At 41.0% G+C, this 19775-nt stretch overlaps 1 protein-coding gene across 1 annotated transcript in view; it reads right to left on the reverse strand.

The window, feature by feature from the left end:
- Window positions 1-19775, reverse strand: part of thada (THADA armadillo repeat containing) — a 124951-nt gene that overhangs the window by 30612 nt on the left and 74564 nt on the right. Inside the window, exons 30-32 of the mRNA XM_074675144.1 lie at window positions 11767-11870; window positions 7614-7696; window positions 432-808 (exon numbers count right to left, since the gene is read on the reverse strand). Of these exons, the coding sequence (XP_074531245.1) occupies window positions 432-808; window positions 7614-7696; window positions 11767-11870 (564 nt within the window). The remainder of the gene's footprint in view (window positions 1-431; window positions 809-7613; window positions 7697-11766; window positions 11871-19775) is intronic.

A 19775-nucleotide genomic window follows, 5' to 3' on the forward strand; every position in this document is an offset into this window, starting at 1 on the left:
ACAAATCAGAAACAAAATGTCATCTGGAACAAAGAAAGTTGCTGAAATATAATAAAGGAGCAAAGTCAAAACACAAAGATAAAAAAGAGATGCCAAATGTTGTTGACTTTTTTCAGCTTTCTGCAGCTCGTTCATGAACCTAAAGCATGTTTCTTTTACAGAGATTGTTTTGGACATGTGTACGTGTTTTGGAAAAGACTTGGAAATTGGCTGTCCATTTCAACTGAAAATCTTTTGAGCCACTGAAGCACTTTAATCCTCGTCAGCCAGAGCTGGAATGAAGAGGAGCAGCAAATTTGAAAATGATTTCCTCGTGATGTGTTGACTGGCGGCGAAATGATGCTGCTGTCACACACTCATGCATAAAACAAGGACACTCACACACACAGGCTTTCAAACAAATACTCCCCATTACATGTGTGTGGTCTCACCTTGGCCAGACACTGGGGGTGTGTCTCGTGCAGAGCCAGGCTGGTCAGGTTGGACAGGGTGGTCTCATCCAGCCACTGAGGCCTCTTACTTTCCTCCTCCTTCTGCAGCCTCCTCAGCACCTCCTGCAGGGTCTCCTCCCTCACCTCATACTCCGGGCAGAGTAGCAGGCTCTGGAGGAGCTGGTTTGAGAGCTGAGGACCCCCCCACAGGTCAGGGGTCTCAAGGCTGTCACTGAGGGCCAGCCGGGCCAGGCTGAGCAGGTACTGGGTACTGCCGGGCCACCAGGGAGAGGAGGGGGGTGAAGGTGAGGAAGTGACGAGCTCTGAGGCCATGAGGATGGACAGAGCTCCTCGACGAAGATCAGCGGCTTCTGAATCTGAAAACACAGGAGATGCTTTAGGTCAGAAGACACAGGACGAGTTTTACAAATAAGGTTTAGAAATCATCATCAGTAGAGAAGTGTGAACCATATCAATGATCAAAATAAATTGTGAATTAATGTCTTCAGCCTGTAGCAGTGGATCAGAGGGTAAAGTCAAATGTCAAACATTTTCCTCCCCAGCTCTGCTGAAACTCGTCAGTGGATTTTTCTACTTGTTATAAGCAAACCCAAAAGCTAGTTTCTGTAACTGGGGAGCAGGCCGCCAAGGCCTCAGCCTTTGACTGCTGACCAACCCACAATGCAAATGCAACGCCTATGGCTATTCCTGCAGGTGGCGGGTCCACAGGGGGACTGACCCATGTCCTCCATTTGGGCTTGGCCTGACCGGGCCCCATGGGTAAAGGCCCGGCCACCAAGCGCTCACCTGCAGGCCCCAACCCCTGGCCTGGCTCCAGCGCGAGGCTCTGGTAACCCTCCGACTGGCTCAGGGTGACCTGAGTCCTGTCACTGCTAGGCGTGGCCCTGTTGGTTGTGGCTGCCTGTTGCATCAGCTCTCTCTTCTTTGTCCGTTTCTTGTAATTTTTTCATCGCTTTATCGTCATCTTTGTATTTGGAGTGGGTCATTACTTTGTATGGCTCATTTGTTGGTTGTGGACACCAAAGTGTTTTTGTCTTCAGTGATATTTTTACTATTTTTCCTCCCGTGTTTGTCTGGAGATCCTACATGTAACCATGGCCACATTGTCTACATGTGAAATCAGCTGTTAGCAGTTTGAAGCATGTCAATGCTAACTGGTGCTAGGCCTGATGTTTTCCCACAAAGTGAGGAGAAGGAGGTGAGGACGACGTGCTGGTTCTCATGTGTGAGCTAAGAAGTGACGATATGGACCTGTCCTTCCATCCATCGTTACTGGGAATGTAGGATCTATCTTCAATAAAATGGACGACCAACCGTGCTAACCCAGCAACAGGGGGAATACCGGGCTGGCTGAACTGGAGAATAATGGACAAGCTGTCATCATCTATTTTCTTATGGACCTTTTTACACTTTCTAAACACTTACTTACGTTTGTTTTCTTGATTACTGCTGTGACTCCTCCTGAATTTCCACTCAGGGATAAATTAAGTATTTTCTATTCTATTATATTCCTTATCATGGGTTCTTTGGCCCCATTCTGTCTGGCTCCTGACTTAACTTTCAGATGCCCACGCCACCTCATCTGGCTCCACTGCATCGAGAGGAGCCAGATGAGGTGCTTCTGGCACCTGGTGAGGGTGCCTCTCAAACACCTCCCTGGGGAGATGTTTCAAGCATGTTCCAGGGGCAGACCCAGGGCACAGTGGAGAGGTTATATCTCTCGGCTGGCCTGGGAACGCCTTGTTATCCCCTTAGAGGAGATGGTGGAAGTGGCTGGGAACAGGGGCCACTGGTCCTCTCTGATGGGATTGCTGCCCCCACAACCCAGAGCAGGTTAAGTGGTGGAAGATGAGATCGGACAAGCAATCCCTGCCTTACTTTTTGCTTGTTATTTGTTAAACTAAGATAACTATTTGTACTCGCCAGGTGAATAAGACTTGTGTTGAGTTTAAAAAAAAAACTTTTAAATAACGAATGAAACAAAAACACTTGATGGACCTATTGGTTATAGAGAAAGTTAATTTACCAACCCTCTTCATTTAGCTAGTTTGATTTTTAATACTTGTTCTAGTGATGAACTTGGAGTTTTTCTTCACACCAAATGGGAAGTAGGGGTGGAAGTTTCAGAATACCCTTTTTCTTTGTATTGTTGAAGTTTCCAGGAGTTTGTGAGCACAGCTTTGAATTTAAATATCATAGATAAGGATCTGATGATCTCCAGCAGCTTTCTTTCATGCACCTGCAGCTCAGTCAGCAACAGGGATGCATGTTTGATTAAAGACTAGTTTACTGCATGTTACAGATCTGTGGCTGAATGCTAAAATTACATTCCTTTGATTAACAGTGATACACAGCCTAATGTCAGGAGAGGAGTCACAACACACTGCAACCTGCTGCAGGTCAGTGTGAGTGTTTATAAAAAGTCAGAACAATAAGAGTCTTTTATAAATGGGGATAGTTACTACAAACTTCACAGAAACGTCAACTCTGGAGTCCAACTTTTGAACAAACAGACGAGACATCAGTCCAGACTTAACACACCAGCCTCTGTGTTCTTTTCTATTTTCACTTTTATTGGAGCGGCTGCGTCACTGTCTGTGTGGATGTGCCCGCTGCTCTGCCAGCCCGGCCACCTGTGAACACACACCCAGCAGGACTTACAGACACACCAATAAAAGACACACACATGCACGCACAAACACACACTTCCTCTGAAATATAAGAATAATCCAGTGAGAGGTTGACCGTAGAGAAACATAATGCTGAACTCCTCCCTGCAGAGCTGTTGCACACAGAGCCTGCTTTCACAGCCAACTCAATTAAAACACACACACACACACACACACAGAAAGCTTATGAAACTTGGTGCAACTCAATCCTGCCCGCAGCTCCTCTAAAATTGTGGCCCGACAAAAGAGCGGGAAACGCCACATTCCTCCAGAGATGGGCCGAGTTACGGTGGAGACGAGACCAGGTTACTATGGAACCTGATCCTCAAAGGGGGGTCCAAGGCCAAATAAGCATGTCCTAATGGTTATAATGGGAGTGGGGAGTCGGGGGGGGGGGGGGGGGGGGGGGGGGGGCAAGTAATGACAGCCATGATGAAGGGAATAAGAGAGGAGAGGGGAGGAGGAAGGGGAGTGTGTCAGAAAGAAAACAGCTGTCTGTTACAGGAGAAACAACATGCTAACATTAGCCTGTCACACTCTGACATAATCACATGCAAAACACACACATACACACATCAACAAACAAAAAGTAGACTGAACAATCACTAATAAAAAAAAATTATAAACATGGCATCAGAAGAAACTACTTTAAAATTATTTTAAATTCAAAGAGAGAAACAATTATTAAACTTATTATTACTTTTTACTTTTTTGACTGACTTAAACTTAAAACCAGCATAAAGCGAGTACGTAATGTCCCCTTGGGAACAATAAAGCATTTCTGATTCTGATTCTGAAAAATAATCACTGAGATCTAAAATTTTCCTCTGAACCATTTTTCAATTTGAAAAAGGGTTTAAATAATTCACAAGCTTTCATATTTTGTTTTTCATCAACACGCAGCACCCCAACCTTTGGAAATACAGGCTGTTCAGCTTCTCTGCATTTCTGCAGTTGAAGCCAGAAAAACAGCTTCTGTAGGAACTTTCTGGAAAACAAATCATGGAGTGATTTCCACTGGGATGTTGTTTTATTTGGTCAAGAAAGTCCTTGACATGTAGAAAGTCTAAAAGTGTAAATACAATGACCTGAAACAAATCAAAGGGGAAAAAGAAAAATACTTCTATAGTGTGCAATACAGATAGTTCTGTCTCATCAATAGGAGCTGTATGCTTACCAGTGTAAGGGTTAATTGAGAGCAGCAGAAAATAATGCACATGTAACGACCTGTTTTACAATGCAGGTCAAATATTTAAACTGAATGCAACATCTGCTTTAGATAATCTGCTTCTGTGCAGTCTGCGGGGTGAGATAGACGAAGTATCCAAACTAAACTGTCATTGGCCACCAAACAACAACGTTTGATCAGTCATGGATTGGTCAAGTTCGAGAGAAAGCGTCATAGCTTTGTTTTAAGTAAACATCAGAATGAGACGTGCATGTGAGCTGAGCTTGTATAAATGTACTCTGCTCCTAAGTTTTGAGTCAAGTTTTAAGGGAATTAAGTTTGAAGTATTAGAGAGAGTTTCCTGACTCAGTGCTGTGACTAACCAGACTGAAACAGAGCCACATGCACTGACAAGCAGACACAGCTGGATTTCACATCAACATCCATCACCGTTACCCAAAATGTGAAAAACACCCAGACATCAGTGTGTGTCTGTGAGAGAGGAGAAAGAGACTCTAACCTCTTTCTCATGCTGAAAGAGCTTTACATTTAGCTGATGCCTCTCCCAATGTGTCTGCAGCTAGAGCATGTACAAGTGCACACTGCCTGTTCACCAAAGGAGCAAATTCTCCCTAATAGCTGCAACAAAATGATAAAGTGACCTACTGATACTCTGATGAAGCATGTGGTTGTTGTAAACACACAATTGCACTGAACTGAGTTAAATGGATCCACATGGGTGAGCTCTTTGAGTCAGTATCTGACTGATACAGAACATGGAATAGCTAATACCTTACACGCCATACCTAATATGCAGTATTCAATATGTAATCCCCTACACCTGATACCAAATACCAAATCCAGTTACCCTTCACAAGGCTCCCTCACAGTCACAAGGTTGTATTTAGGTACCTAAACATGGTACTTATTGATTTTACGTGAATCGGTAGTACCCAGTATTTTTGACAGAGTTTGAATGGTGCCTATAAAAGCACCTAATTCAATACCCATCCCTACCTAGTAGGACTGGGATGATACGCTTTTCCCAATTCGATTCTTTTGCAATTTTTTGAGATGCTGATGGATATAAATTGCAGTTCTTAGATATTTCTCATTTTTGAAATTTTCACTTTGCTTTTTTAACACCAGACCATGTGAAAAAGTTGAATAATGATGTCTACACATTAAATCAGGAGCCATATTGACCCAAAAAAGCTAATCATATGTGAGTCAGTTTTTAGAGTTTATTCAGGAGCTTGGACATCTCAACTTTTTTTTCCAACCCAGCTTATAAAAAAAAGACTAAAATGAGGGTCTTAATTGAAAAAAAAAGAATTCAAGAAAAGTAACAATTTCAAATCTTTAAACAAAAAATCCTGATACTTCGATACATCGTTTTTCTCCAAATAGCTAGTACCCAATATCCAAACATCTGATACCAAACAACTGATTCCTGATCCCCAGTAGTAAGGCTGGGACAATATGCCATTCTCATGATTTGATTCGTGCCGATACTATTTAAATCGTGATTCTTCAATATTTAAGATTTTTGTAATTTTTAGTTTGCTTTTTTAACATTAGACCATGTGACAAAGTGAATGATGATGATAATATCTACAGACTATATCACGTGCCATATTTTCCCATAAAATGCACATCACGTGAGTCAGAGAGAAAAATTTCACCCTTTGCTGGAGAAAAGTGGTAACAACAAAGACTGAAATGGAGAATTTGACTTTAAAAAAAGATCTATTTTTTGAGAAAGAATTCTGATTTTGATATTGTCAAATGAAAAAACCCAGATACATCAATTTCTGTTTTTTCTCTCCCACCCTACCCAATACCTGATATTTAACACTCATCATTCAGTACACAATAGCCAATACCTAGTACCCAGAATCAGGATATGATCAGCAAACCTTGGTCTTGATGATATTAAAGTCAGGTTTACACATGGTAATTAAGCTGAGTTGACTCATTGATGATCTCATTGTAGCTGCTTGCCGACCTCAACTCTGTCTTAGCTCCACCTCTTTGCAGGTTTAGGTTGACTAACAGTAAGGTTGGGTCAGCATTTGCAATATGGCTACAGCCATCACTGGGTTCAAAACATCTCATCAGGAATCAGTGGATGACATCATCAGACTATGTCCAAGACTGACAGCAGAGACGAAGAAACAGACCGGAGGGGCTTTTTTTATTAGTCTGCCTGGACCAAAGGGCTGGAGCAGTGTGCACACACACCACACACACACACACACACACACACACACACACACACACACACACACACACACACACACACACACACACACACACACACACACACACACAAAGAGCTATGAGCCATCAGGAGCTGGCTGCTAAATACAAAGTTCCTACTACACAGAGAGCTGTCTGAAAGAGGAAAAAAGAAATACTGAAAAGATGATTGTCCTCCTTTAGTCCTGCAGTCAGACGGCTTTTTATGAACTTCACAAACCCATGTCTTTTTACTAAACATCTGAACTATGTGAAAGTGCACTCACACAGGAGGAGGAGGGGCGATGAAGTCAAAGACAGGCTGGTGATAACACAAAAGGAGCATCAGAGGTGTGTATTCAGTTATGTAAGGAGCCGGGCCAGGCCTCCATCTACAGGCTTATTTTGAGAAATCTTTGGTATTTCCACCGTCAGGGCCAACATGTGTTCAGCACATGGCCCAGCAAAAACATGCGTGCCTCCCCCGCCTCCCTCTTTCTCTCCCTCCCTGTTCAGACACAAACTGGGTCAGAGGCTCAAACTCTCCATCTGTCCCGCATCGCTCTCCTTCAGTTTCACATTCCTGCGCTGCTGAGACCCCCTCTGGCCTGCGCACATGTGTAACAGAACCACACACACACACACACACACACACGCAGACACAACCACACACAAACACAGCATGGGGGCTTCTGTAAACCAGCCGACACATGAAGCTGACTTCTGTCATCGATCTGTCTAAATGCAGAGCGGGGAGAACAGCCTTGCCAGCAAACGTTGCGTGTTTGTCTCTTCAGGAACATTCAAAGTCAAAGTCTGAGCAAATGGACGACACATCCAATCCTTCCTGAAGAGACAAACAGCAGAACAACATGAACCGAAACAGGTCAGAGGAGATGTTCGTGATGATCCATTTGATAGTCGATGAGTCAAGACTGATTGTTGAAACAATCGATTGCGTAATGGTGTGGTTTGTTTGTGTTTGGACTGTTTTTACTTTTTCCACACTGGGTTTTGTTTGTGTCTGGTCTCATGTGTTTCTGGGAGTCCTTCATTAAAACCTGACCCACACTCTGAACTCACCTTCCAGGAGACTGACCCTGGGCCTGCACAGACACACCAACACATCCAGAAAAGCTCCTCTGGTCACCAAGCAGCTGTTCTGTCTGGAAGACGACAAAAAAAGAACAAGACAGTGAAGTTTTTCTTTCAAACTTTGGATTCAGATAATAAACCTTGGGTTGTAATTTTTCCTCTAGTCTGGTACACTAGAGTGCTGATCCCTGAGATTTATCCGAGGCTTCAGTTGTTGAGCAGAACGTTAAAGCAGGTCATTCAAAGCCTTTTATGATGAAAGCTCCCTTTATCAAATCAGTGAGCTCACACTGCAGCCTCAGGTCACTGATTATTATTTTCCACACAGATGATACAACCAGATCCTCCTCACAAACAGCCTCATGCGTCTGAAGCATCACCGAATGAATCTGTTGGTTGTGAGATGTAGATGACTCGCTGGGTCTGCTGATCTGACGTCTTTTATCTCTCTCATCTGACCTCGCAGCGATAAAACACTTCCTGTCTATCTGTTGGACAGTGAAGTGATGGTTTAATGTGTCACAAGTTCTTAAAGACCCTTTGAATCTGAAGTTATGAAATAATTTTATTTTGGCCATTTCAGAAGCCACAGGGTCAGGGAGGACTCTTGATATGGGCTGAAATATTATTCTGTGGACAGAGTTTGATTTCAGAGTAACAAGATTGACATTAAAGCAGATGGGCTCTCTCAAGTTAGTCTTCAACAATAACATGAAAGTCAATGAAAATCTGCAGGAAGGCTTCAGATTCTGTCGGAGGTGTGGACTCCAGTCATGCGACTTAGACTCTAATCACAATTTTGATGACTTTGGACTCGACTTATCATCAAAGACTTGCAACTCGACTCTAACTTTGACATCAGTGACTCGGGACTTGACTCAGACTTTAGTCAAATGACTTGAAAATACTTTTTTTTCAAGAGACAGTGTGCTGAATAAAATGTGACCCCATCCAAAGTATTCAGCTAACATGAAAGTAATTCTGTCATTTCAGGACAACACATTTTCCTACAGAATTCGCCTCATTGAATGCATCTATTAACATCCAATCAGATCTGAGAACCAACAATGAGGGCGTGAATTATGTTTCTGTTAGCGCCACTCTGCTCAAGAGTGGCAGTTACCCACACAGGGATGCTACCAAGGATAATTTCATTTTCATTCTCAAATCCAAGGTCATAAACAAAAAAGAAATTGCTGTGTGCAAAACCTGTAATACAAAAACAACCGACGGGGAAGTGACAACTTCCAACTCTGTTTGACACCTAATATTACACAAAGAACAGGAAGGATACCTAAGGATACCTGTTGTGATATAATGCTTTGGCTAGCTTTAGCTTAGCATCCATTTTATGCAGCAGTACATGTTACTGTCAAGTCAACTGTCAAGTCATTAAAGTTGTAGCAGCTTGGGTCTCGCTGTGTCTCAACTACGATGAGACCACAAAGGCAAAGTTTTATCATGTTGGTTTAATTTAAAAATAAAAGAATTCAAAATGCATTTGTTTTATTTGTTAAATTGAATAGATTTTTAAATCGTTAAAATGTCATTTTATTTGGTAAATAGAGCTTTTGACTTGTAAGGACTTGAAAATTCCAAGCCTGGGACTTGGACTTCACTCAACTTCTCTTGTCTTTTCTTGAGACTTGGGATTAAAGATCTGAGACTTACCTGAGACTTGCAAAGCAACGACTTGCTTCCACTTCTAAATTCAGTCAGATGTAAGTTATAAGTAGCAAAAACTCAAGAGCATCTTCATTTCATTTCATATTGTATATATCTTGCTCCTATATAAATATGTAAATAGTAATATTTTTAATATATTTCTTATATGTCTTTATATTTCTTTAAATTTCTGATTTTATATTCTATTATCATTATTCTATTTTTATTGTTATTGCAATACTGCACTTTTTTGTGAGCTGCTGTGACAAAAAAAAATTCCTCCAAGGGAGTAAATAAAGAATATATTATTCAATTCATGGATGATTTCAAACAAACATAAACACGCCTTTTTGCAATTACCATCTGGCCACGATCTCCAGGAGCTCCAATCTTTAAGTATAAGACGAAATTTGCTTCATGACATACTTTTTAGGACCCATAGTTGACTTATGACGGCTCGTTCAACGAGGGTTAACAAGAGCACACTTTAAACACTAACACTCTGTGTGACACAGGATAACTGGAAACACAGAACTTTAAAGGAGTCACGCTCAATAACAGAGCCTCAGTGAACATAATCGAAGTGAGTCATAATTTTTTTCTTGTGACAGTTTTTTCAAAAAGCTGTTCAGCTCTTTCTTCAGAAGAAATTTGTCATGAAACTTGTTTCATGGTGATCTTTTTTTATTTTAATTTTTCAACTTGTATTTTTTTAGTTCTTTTATGGGTTAAAACCAAGTGGCCACTCTAGATGTTATTGTAAAACCAAGACGAGAAAAGCACTCAGAGAGCGCAGACCTCCACCAAGCATATTGTGATTGTGACGCAACACTTTAGTCCTACTTTAATGTTATACTCCCTTTCAGCAGACTGTCTGCTACAATTTGGTGTAAGTTGCAGGTTTGTACGATAGTTTGTTACCTGACACTGTTGAAAATTATGATGACCCAGTACATATTTCATAATCCAGATCTTAGTATCCAGAATATTGCCAGGATCTGGATCGTACTTTTATATCTGCCAGAAATTATGGTGACCTTGTCTTGTATTGTTTTGCAAAGTAATCTGACCATCTATCAAGGAGTTATATACACATATGGTGAAAACAGCCCTATCTCACAATGATAAAGAATCCTTAAAAAAAAATCCTGGATCTAGATGGTGATCCTGATCACATCCAAAATTTAATCACTTCTTCCTTATCCCATTTTGAACATTTCCTGAACATTTCATAAAGATCTGTACATTACTATTTGAGTTATGTTTTTACAGACAGAAACATAACCTACTTGGTGGAGGTAATAAAAGTCTTTGAAACTGTAGTTTCTCAAGTGTCCACTTGTAGATCGCTGCTTAAGACAAGGACACCCCATAAACACGTATAAACATGCTTAGAGCCTAGTACAAATATGCCCGGGGTTTGATCTGCTTCTTTCTCTATTTGTGAATACAGCACTCACTTTTAAGATCACAGCTAGCCAAGCCACCCTTTCTGTAACAGCAGAAATTGCGACAACACCATCAAGGAATCACAATGCGACAACTTAAAACAAGATATCTGAGTGCAATGAAAATAAAGAATCCAGCTTTTAGTTTCAGTTTTACGTACACGTCTGTGTACAGGTAAAAAGTAAAAGGGAAATCTTGATACCTGCTGGTAATCAGCATATAGAAACCTTATTGTTCCATCAGCAAACCTCACAGAAAAACACACAAGGTACAAATTATCTGTGAACACAGCCTGAAAAGTTGTTCCTGGGCCTGAAGTGTAAGTCAGCAGCAGCGAGCTTCACTGAGAGTGCAGTCACTGTCACAGTGTGGACTCTCTGCTGGAGGAAGAAAAAGTCCAAAATGACACAACAGAGGGATGGTGTGAAGCCAAAACCAAACAGTGACTCAGCAGACGAACAATGCATTCCTCCCCCTGTGAAGGTGGCGGCTCCACATCAGTGGAGCTCTGAGGAGAGACCAGCTTTTCTGTTTCACAAACACACATGGTCTGATCCAGGCTTCGACCTCACTGTGATCACACACAGAGACGCCCGGCGTGCTCTGCTGAGCAAGAATCCACCTCGTCATCTTAATAAAGGCTCATCAGTGTAACGGAGCGCAGCTAGCACGGCTAATGTCGCTAACGCAGCGACCCTAAACTATCTGCAAAGAGACTGCAGACCTAAGCCTGACCTCAGCCAGGCAGGGGGGCAAAAGTGTAATCTGTGCCCCATCTTCAGGCCTGGGTGTCAGGTGAGAAGGCTAGAGGTGGAGGGGAAAGAGTGGGAGGGGGCTGCGGATAGGACAGCGGGCGGTCTCTTTGAAACATTAGCTCAGGCAGGACGTGAAGCGGACACAGACAGGGAGGGAATGACCAGAGACAAGGAGCTATTCTTCATGTGAGGGAGCGGGAGAAGCAGGAGGGATGCTTATCTGTGTGTGTGTGTCAGCTTGTGTGTAAATGTGTGTGTGTGTCTAGGATTACCGAGAGGCCAGCCACATGCGCTGGCAGAGAGCTTCACCGATGCCGTTTCCTGCAGGTGGGGGTCTGTGAGAGTCAGTCTGATAGGAGCGCAGCAGAAACAGCACCTGCACCCAAGAATACACACAAACACACACTCATGGATGCACAATATACACATGAGAGAACTTTCATATTCCACAGTCACACATGAATCAGAGTGAATCTACTGATCCACAACCTGTAGCTTAAATGTGGAACAGAGGAAAGGTTTCACAGATCACATTGTCGATATGAACCACAGAACAAGTTTCTTCAGTTGGAAATTGTTAAAAATTCACGTTAAAATGGCTTAGACTTGGTTGATCAGCCACAGGATCATTTCCTTCCTTGACTTTATTTGTATCCTCCCATTTTGACCACCGTACTTTCAGTCACGTGACCTCTGACCCCTGTGGTAGAAAGTTGAAAGGTTCTATAAACAGCAGCAGTGACTTTACAGTTAAATATTCATGAATTCTGAAACAGTTCCTGGTTGAAGCTCAGATCTCTGCCGCTGATGTTTCAGATTCAGTCTGCAGCAGGTGGACGGCTGTTTGGTGTGTTCAGGACTCCGGCTGGCTGGGTGTGTGCATATGTGTGTGTGTGCGTGTGTATTCTGAGCATTGGTAAGTATACTCTTTAAGTCGGGCTTCGGCCACAGACCAGTAGGAAGCCATTCATTAAAGCGTGCAGAGAAGGAAACGTGGGGAAAAACCAGGCCGACCACGTAGCACCAAGCCTGGCCGCTGAGTCCTGAACGGGCCCTCCTCCCTCGCTACTCCTGAAGAGTCGCCGCCCAGGCAACACCCACCGTCGCTCCCTTAGAGCTTTAACACCAAGAGCGCTATGAAGACGATTCAGACTGGTTGAGTCACTCACTCTAGAAAACGGTACATAGATCTGTCAGACCCCAAAGGTAATTAAGACTGAGATTTTTCTGACCTCCTCAAATTTGATGTGACTAAAGAAAGTCCAAAAATATATCTGCATAGACAGTGAGAGCTTCTATGAGTTATTGTGACTCAGCTTTGTCTTATCACTAGTGCTCCAGGTAGCACAAATTATGGTTTATGTCTGCTTCCTATGTTTGATAAGAAATTCATAAAATAAGATTAATGTTTTTTAGGATAACTGTTTGGTGCTAATTAAAGAGGAAATAAATGCATAAAGAGACATACACTGTATCATAGTAAAGGAGGTGGAGGTTGAGGAGAATCTGTGTAGCTTTTGCCATCATCTTGTTTTTAATGAAGTAGCACAGAAATAGCATAAAATGATGTTTTCATGACATCATTTAACTGTTTTAAAGGAAGAAGAATCATTTTTTTTATTTTTTATTTTTTTGCTCATCAAGGCGTTAACTCATGATAATCCTTTTATAGAATCTATTAGGATCTTTGTTTCATTCTCAAATCAGGTTTGTGCATTGTAAACCTCAAAGTTCAAATTACTTAGTTACATTAAGCTATGAAAACTTAAAATTTGTTAGCAAGTTCAATTTACTCAAATGTCTGAGTTTTCAGTGTTGAAACTGATGATTTCTGAATAGATTTAACTTTTGTGACTGTTTGCTCCACATGACACTGACTGTTTGTCTGTGCGTCACAGCATGGACCAACTGTCTGTGCTCCTTGTGGCATCTATCAGCTGTCTATGCTCTACAGACTGGCTGTCTGTGTAAAAAATAAAGAAATATTTCACATTCTCAAAATTGGCCAAAGTAACAATAGTCCAGTCAAAAATTCAATTTATTAATATATTAACCATTAGGCGCACAGTGCAAAGTCAATAGGTACAAGACCCCGTGTCATGGAGCACAGACCACCAGTCAGTGCTGTGGGGCTCAGACAACCTGTGCCCCCTGAAGAACAATATTTCAATGTACAGCAGGGTCTCATATCTACTGCCTTCCCTCCTCACTCACGGTTACTAAAGTTATGAAATTAGAGCTGATTTTTGTTGTGACAGCGTTTGTAACCATGAGTGAGGAGGGAACACTGTGGATATGAGACCCAGCTGTTCTTTAAAATGTTATTTAATTTAGTTGTTCAGATCTGCTTAAATTTTTCATTATTACATTTCCTAATTCATAAGGCAAATTTATTGATGTCACATCTTTCAGTTTTGATTAAGGTCAACTTATTATGTTTTACAGTGATATGCAGCATTTTTTAACATTACTTAATATTTTAATTTGTAACAAATAGGCATCAAGATTATTTGATCAAAGGCATTCAGTAGAACGATTTTCCATAATACTTCTAACTACTTAAGGTGTTGAGTAAAAAAAAACTTATTTCATACCTAATTCTTTTAAAGGTAACCAGTTTACAAGCATTTTTCAAGTAAACTCAACTTATCTGGGTTTACAGTGTGTTGCCGTGTTGCTTCAATGTGTTTCCCTGGTCAAATCAGCAATGTTACTAATTTTTTAAAAATTTTTATTTGTTTTGTTCTAATCTGGTTAAAAGTGGTCATGTAAACCCACCTAAGTTCAAATTGGTTTGCTGAGTGTCGGTACTGTTAGCACAGCTAGCACCACCAGCTTTTTGGTCCTCATTTCAGGTTTATGTAGACATACCTTGTGCTGGTTACACATGGCTCTGGTTGAGACGTTACATGACAGTTTAACTGAATACAACTTGTATACAACTTTATCTCCATTTATCAAATCAGGATGCTGCCAAAACACACCTTTTAAATATTTACCATGATTATGTAAGGTAACAAAACAGAGAGGCGTTATGGCAGTAGGTCTTGCAGTTAGTTTGAGGGACCCACAAGGGTAGGCTCTGATTGGTTAAAATCCAGACTGCAGTCTTTTTCCTACATGCCATCCTCACTCTCATGTTGCGTCCACTCTCTGATTGAGGGAATAAAAGGTCTGTCATCCTGGCACAGTCTGCCAGGGGTGACAGTAATTTTTTTTCATTAAATAAATGCTTCTATCTCTAATTAACATGTTGTGATGGTTACATCAGCAACAGAAATACAGTATCTACATCTGTACTTCTGCTATGATCTCATTTGTTCATGTCCAAATACTTCACAGAATGTGCAAGTGTGAAGGTTTTGGAAGTTTTACAGGTAATAATCCAATTATTCTGGTTTTTATTAGGTAACTTTAAGAGGATTATGAAGGCAGTTTGTCTCAGCGCCTTGCTTGGGAGTTATTTTTCTACCTTTAGAACAAACAGCACCAGGATTTATAAAGCAGGAGTCTTTGTTTTAACATTGAGCCTCAGTGGAGGTCTAGTCTCAGAGAGTCAGCTGTGTTCTGGCCTTTTGAACTCAGTGCTTTACAACTTCACATGAAATCAAACATGAAATCATGTTTAGAGAAAATCGTCACCACATAAAACAGAGTCAAGGCTGTATTCACCAAAATGAGTGAGCATGGGCAGAGAGGAGGTACTTTATGTTTGACTGCAGTGGCCAATGAATCATTGAAACTGATGCAGAAGTTTGTCCAACTTTTGTTTCCAGGCTGCAGAAACCTACAAACTAAAGATTTTCAGTGTTTGTGTTACATCCAGGTCTGTACTTTGTTGACTCATTCAGCACAGTGTGGTCCTTCAAAATGTCCCGCTCTCCTCATCGATTCTCCCTTTCGCTCCACTGCTACACCTCGTCTGCCGAGCTGGGAAGTCCCTTCAACCGGCTCAATCCAGCCTGGTGCGGAGAAAACCGGAATATTTATAGTAAACGCTGCCTCCCTGGTCCTCCTCCCTGAGACAGAGGACAGAGTGACACCCGGTGTGGGAGGAGGTGCTGGGAATAGATGGAGCACAAATGAATGGGAGACGACAGGATGGCAGCAGAGCGCGCTTTTAAAGCCCGAAATGAGGAGTTTTTGTCTTTGTGTTATCAGTCTGAGGCATGGTATTCACATCGGGACGACTAATCTGCCATGAAACTTAAGATTTGGTGCATTTCAAGGATGGTTCTGCATGGATTCTGATTTCTGGGTGTCTGCTGCTGCACTAAACAGATACAACTTAGCATTATGTTACTTAAGCTTTCCGATCTTGGTGATTAAAACACATTATTAGTGTATGAGTGTCTGACTTAGAATCAAAAGAACTGTGTGACAAAGTCTCGTAATGAACCAACACCACAGCCTGAAACTAAGTCTTCTTCATTTCTTCTTCACGACACCGAGTCTAAAAAAAACCCATCCTCTTTGGTAACATTCAGTCAGTGTTTAACAAGTTGTGTATGTCATCCTACAAATAATCATTGAATGCTCAGTGGACAAAAATGAACACACAGACACAAATTTAAAAGCAAAAAGTTGAAAAGGAATAATCCTGTCATTGTTGTAGTCAGGCCTTTCTACAGAAATCGTTGTGATGTCATGAGAATGATAGAGACGTGGTCTGTTTGTTTTAAGTTACAAAAGTGCCCGCAAATTCACACCGTCTCCGTTTATCATCTGAAGGACCTTTGATGTCTTTGTGGTTAACATTTCTACTTTAGCTTAATTTAACACCAGATATGCATACAAATTGAGTTATGTTAATCAAATTATTTTGTTTTCAGTTACTTGGCTGTATTTTTTTGATTGTATAAAGTTTGTTTTTGAATCAGTGTGCTACTTCAAAAAAACTTGTTTACATCTGGATCATCACACAACGCCAGCCACAGCTCAAAACCTTGTTACATGCTTCTAAGACAAGTTGAAATTATCCCTGCAGCTACCGCCAGTGTTTGAATAGTGGATCTGCTTATACATAAAGTAGCTCAAATATTTATGGTCGGGATTTCTCATCTTTCAGATCAGTGTCAGTGTTTTATTGGTGATCAGCATTTTGAGCTGATCATCTCATCCAATCATTCAAGTCAGCTGTTACAGAGTACAATTTACTGCTAAACGCTAATGAGCCGATATACACAACAAAACTGAAATCTTATCAAGTGTTTTTGTCTTATTTTAAGTAAAATTTGTCTCATTATACTTGAAATGAGGCACATTCAACTGGTTAGTCTGGAAAAATGCATTGTTTTGAGTTAAAGATAAAAATCAGGTCTGAATCTTTTGTAACAAGTAAAAACTACTCTGCAAATGGGACAAGAAAAATTTGCTTCTTAATACAAGTAACTTTTCTCTCTCTCCACTGGCAGATTCTTTTTAACCTGTTATAAGCAATTCAGACCTCATTTTTGTCTTTAAATAACTCAAAATAAGAAACTTTCCGGACTGGTCAGGTGAACATGGCTCATATTAAGTCCAAGACAGTGGCGGCTGCTGGTCAGTCAAGGAGGGGAAGCTCATTTTTTTCCGGCCTACATCATAAATTTGTTTATTTATTGAAACGTAAATTCCACCCTCCATTCCTTTTCAAGAAAATGATCTGTGACCCTGTCGTACCAACCAGGTGTTTTTTTCCAGGGATTTTACCGGTGTACTCTCAACGCTCGTCACTTTCAAAAAAAGGTAAACTCGCTGGGGATCGATAAAGCCTCTGGATCAGTCCAGAACAACTGACTGTATAACTCAGAAGATGCTCCGGTGGAGGGTTATACTTAAAGATCCTTGACTGGCTCATTTCATTGTCAATCAAAAAGGCATTCGGCCTCGCACAGATCATCCAATCATCATGCAGAAGCCCAGCGTCCAGGCCAGCCCACTGCCTCATAGACCCCGCTGAGCGTCTGATGGGCGGGACAAGGCCCAGCGTTTATCCAATGACTGTCCAGTTTCTTCAGTGGAACAACCCACTCTACACTTCCCTGCTGAAGTCAGAAGACGCTCAGCGTCTGACTGTGTTAAATCGCTGAGACACTGTGAGGATGAATGAGAAGGAGGTCGAGCCAGTTACCTGGGACAGGTATTCTAGCGCATACTTTGTCAAAGAAATGTACACACAGCAGTACATATCACCACTTTTTTGGGGACATTTTAGGGGAAGCTGAGCTTCCCTTGCAGTCTTAGAGCAATATCAACTGGTCTAAAAAAGGCTTTTTCTACTGTATTTTTTTTTCTTCCTATCCCTCTTTGGCTAACACTGTATTGATTTTTTTCCCTATATCTAATTGTATTTTATTTGTTTGCATTACTGTAATATATGTTTTATGTATTTGTGTGAATTTTTAAGTACATTTTGTTCTTGTCTCTAGGAGGGCCACTTGACAAGCCCCTATGGGCTTTGTTTGCTACTCCTGCACATTTCTTGATGTTATAGTAGGAAAAAAAATAGGACTGGGGGAAAAAAAAAGATCTAATGGTGGCATCTCTTGTCTATTAATATTAGTCTTAACGTTTCATAGAGAAAAAGATAAATCATTTCTAAGTAAATGCTGGTTTAAACATGGAAAAGTTACGCTTAAAGTTGTTTGAGAGGACCCATTGTGATGGTGACTTTGATTTTTAAAGTCTCACAAAAGTAAAAATCTTTCAACATGACTGTAAAATAACAACACAACCCAGTGTAGTTTTAATTCTTCATATTTTCTTATTAATGAGCAGCTGAACCTCTTCCTCCTCTTCTTTGAGCTGCACCTTAAAAAAGTGATAAACCCACTGTGACAGCACTAACTATGAAAAATATCAAAACCCACGTGTACGCCTTGTTTTTTGAGGAGACGTTAAAATGTTATGGAGTGTGTGTATTTGTGTGTGTGTGTGTGTGTGCCTGTCTGTGAGTATGTGTCTGTGTGTTGCAACCAGCCTGCCTCCTCTTTTGGACCTGGTAAAAATAGTGGTGGTGGATGTGAGGTCCCTTCAGACTCTGTTATCAGCCTGCCTGCTGTCCCTCCCACTGCCGCAACCACAGACTGACCACATGCTGCAGGGAGCGCTCTCTCTCACACACACACTCACACACACACACAAACACACATGAAGCAAGCAGGAGCAAGTGCAAATAATTGCCTGCTCATTCATGGCTCAGGCCAGTAAAGTTGAGCACAAAGACACACATAAATCCAGGCTCACATAAAGCAGACGGAGGTTTGGAGAAGTGTGGACGCACCCAATTAGGCAGCAAGAGATCCACATAAAGATGACTAAATATAAAAAGGACCAAACACATGCCGAGCACTATACGGACAGATCCTGCACAATGACACAAAGTGAGACTTTCTCATACACACATTGGTCTGTGTGTACATACAGAAACTGTGCTGAACGTTTGCAAGATGGTGCAGTATAAGAGAAAAACACATGTTCCCAGCAGTATAAGCTGTGAGAGTGAGACCAACTTGTCATCACTTCTGTTTATCACTGAATACCTGATCTACACTGAAAAAATGTTCAAGCTGCAGTAGGGCTGAACAATTTATCGTTTTCAGCTCAAAATTGCAATTTTAGACAATGCAATTTTGAGATCGCCAAAGCAGCAATTTTTTGCAGCGCTCCTGACAGACTCAGGATCTGTTGTATTATAAGTAAGTATAAGTATTATACACATTCAATTTAACAAATTTGTAGACAATCTGTATGTTAAAAGTGCTGGTAAGCAGGTCATCAACACAAAGCCTCTGTTTAGGAGTAGAAGTTGATGAAAACAGATTATTTATCATCACTATTGATGGTTTAAAAATCGTGAATTGCAATATCTGCCAGAAAAACTAGATCTTTTCCTAAAATCGTTCAGCCCAACATGTGAATATCCCAAAGCTTGATTTGAAGAAAATCGTGAAACGAATTGATATCACAATATCTGCCAGAAAAATCGCAATTCAATCTTTTCTTAAAATCGTTCAGCCCTAAGCTGCAGAAACAGTCTGGATAAAATCTTGGGTTGTGTGTTCTAAAAGTTTTATCAATCTTGACATTTAGGTTGAATCATGAATGTTTTATACTACCAGGAGTTTTTAGTCTTTGCTCATGCAGATATTGTTAATGTGGTTGTGATCAACAACCAATGGTAGCGTTGCCCTTGCATTATGTATCAAAGTTAATGTAATAAACATTAGGATGTGGATCTTTCACAGTTTTGATTCAAATCCAAATCAATTCCTTATTCAAACTGTTTAAACAATACCTT

This window comes from Halichoeres trimaculatus, unplaced genomic scaffold, assembly GCF_033239565.1.
Source record: "Halichoeres trimaculatus isolate MK-OKI-2021-1 unplaced genomic scaffold, fHalTri1.1 fHalTri1_scaffold_8, whole genome shotgun sequence".
Taxonomy (NCBI): domain Eukaryota; kingdom Metazoa; phylum Chordata; class Actinopteri; order Labriformes; family Labridae; genus Halichoeres; species Halichoeres trimaculatus.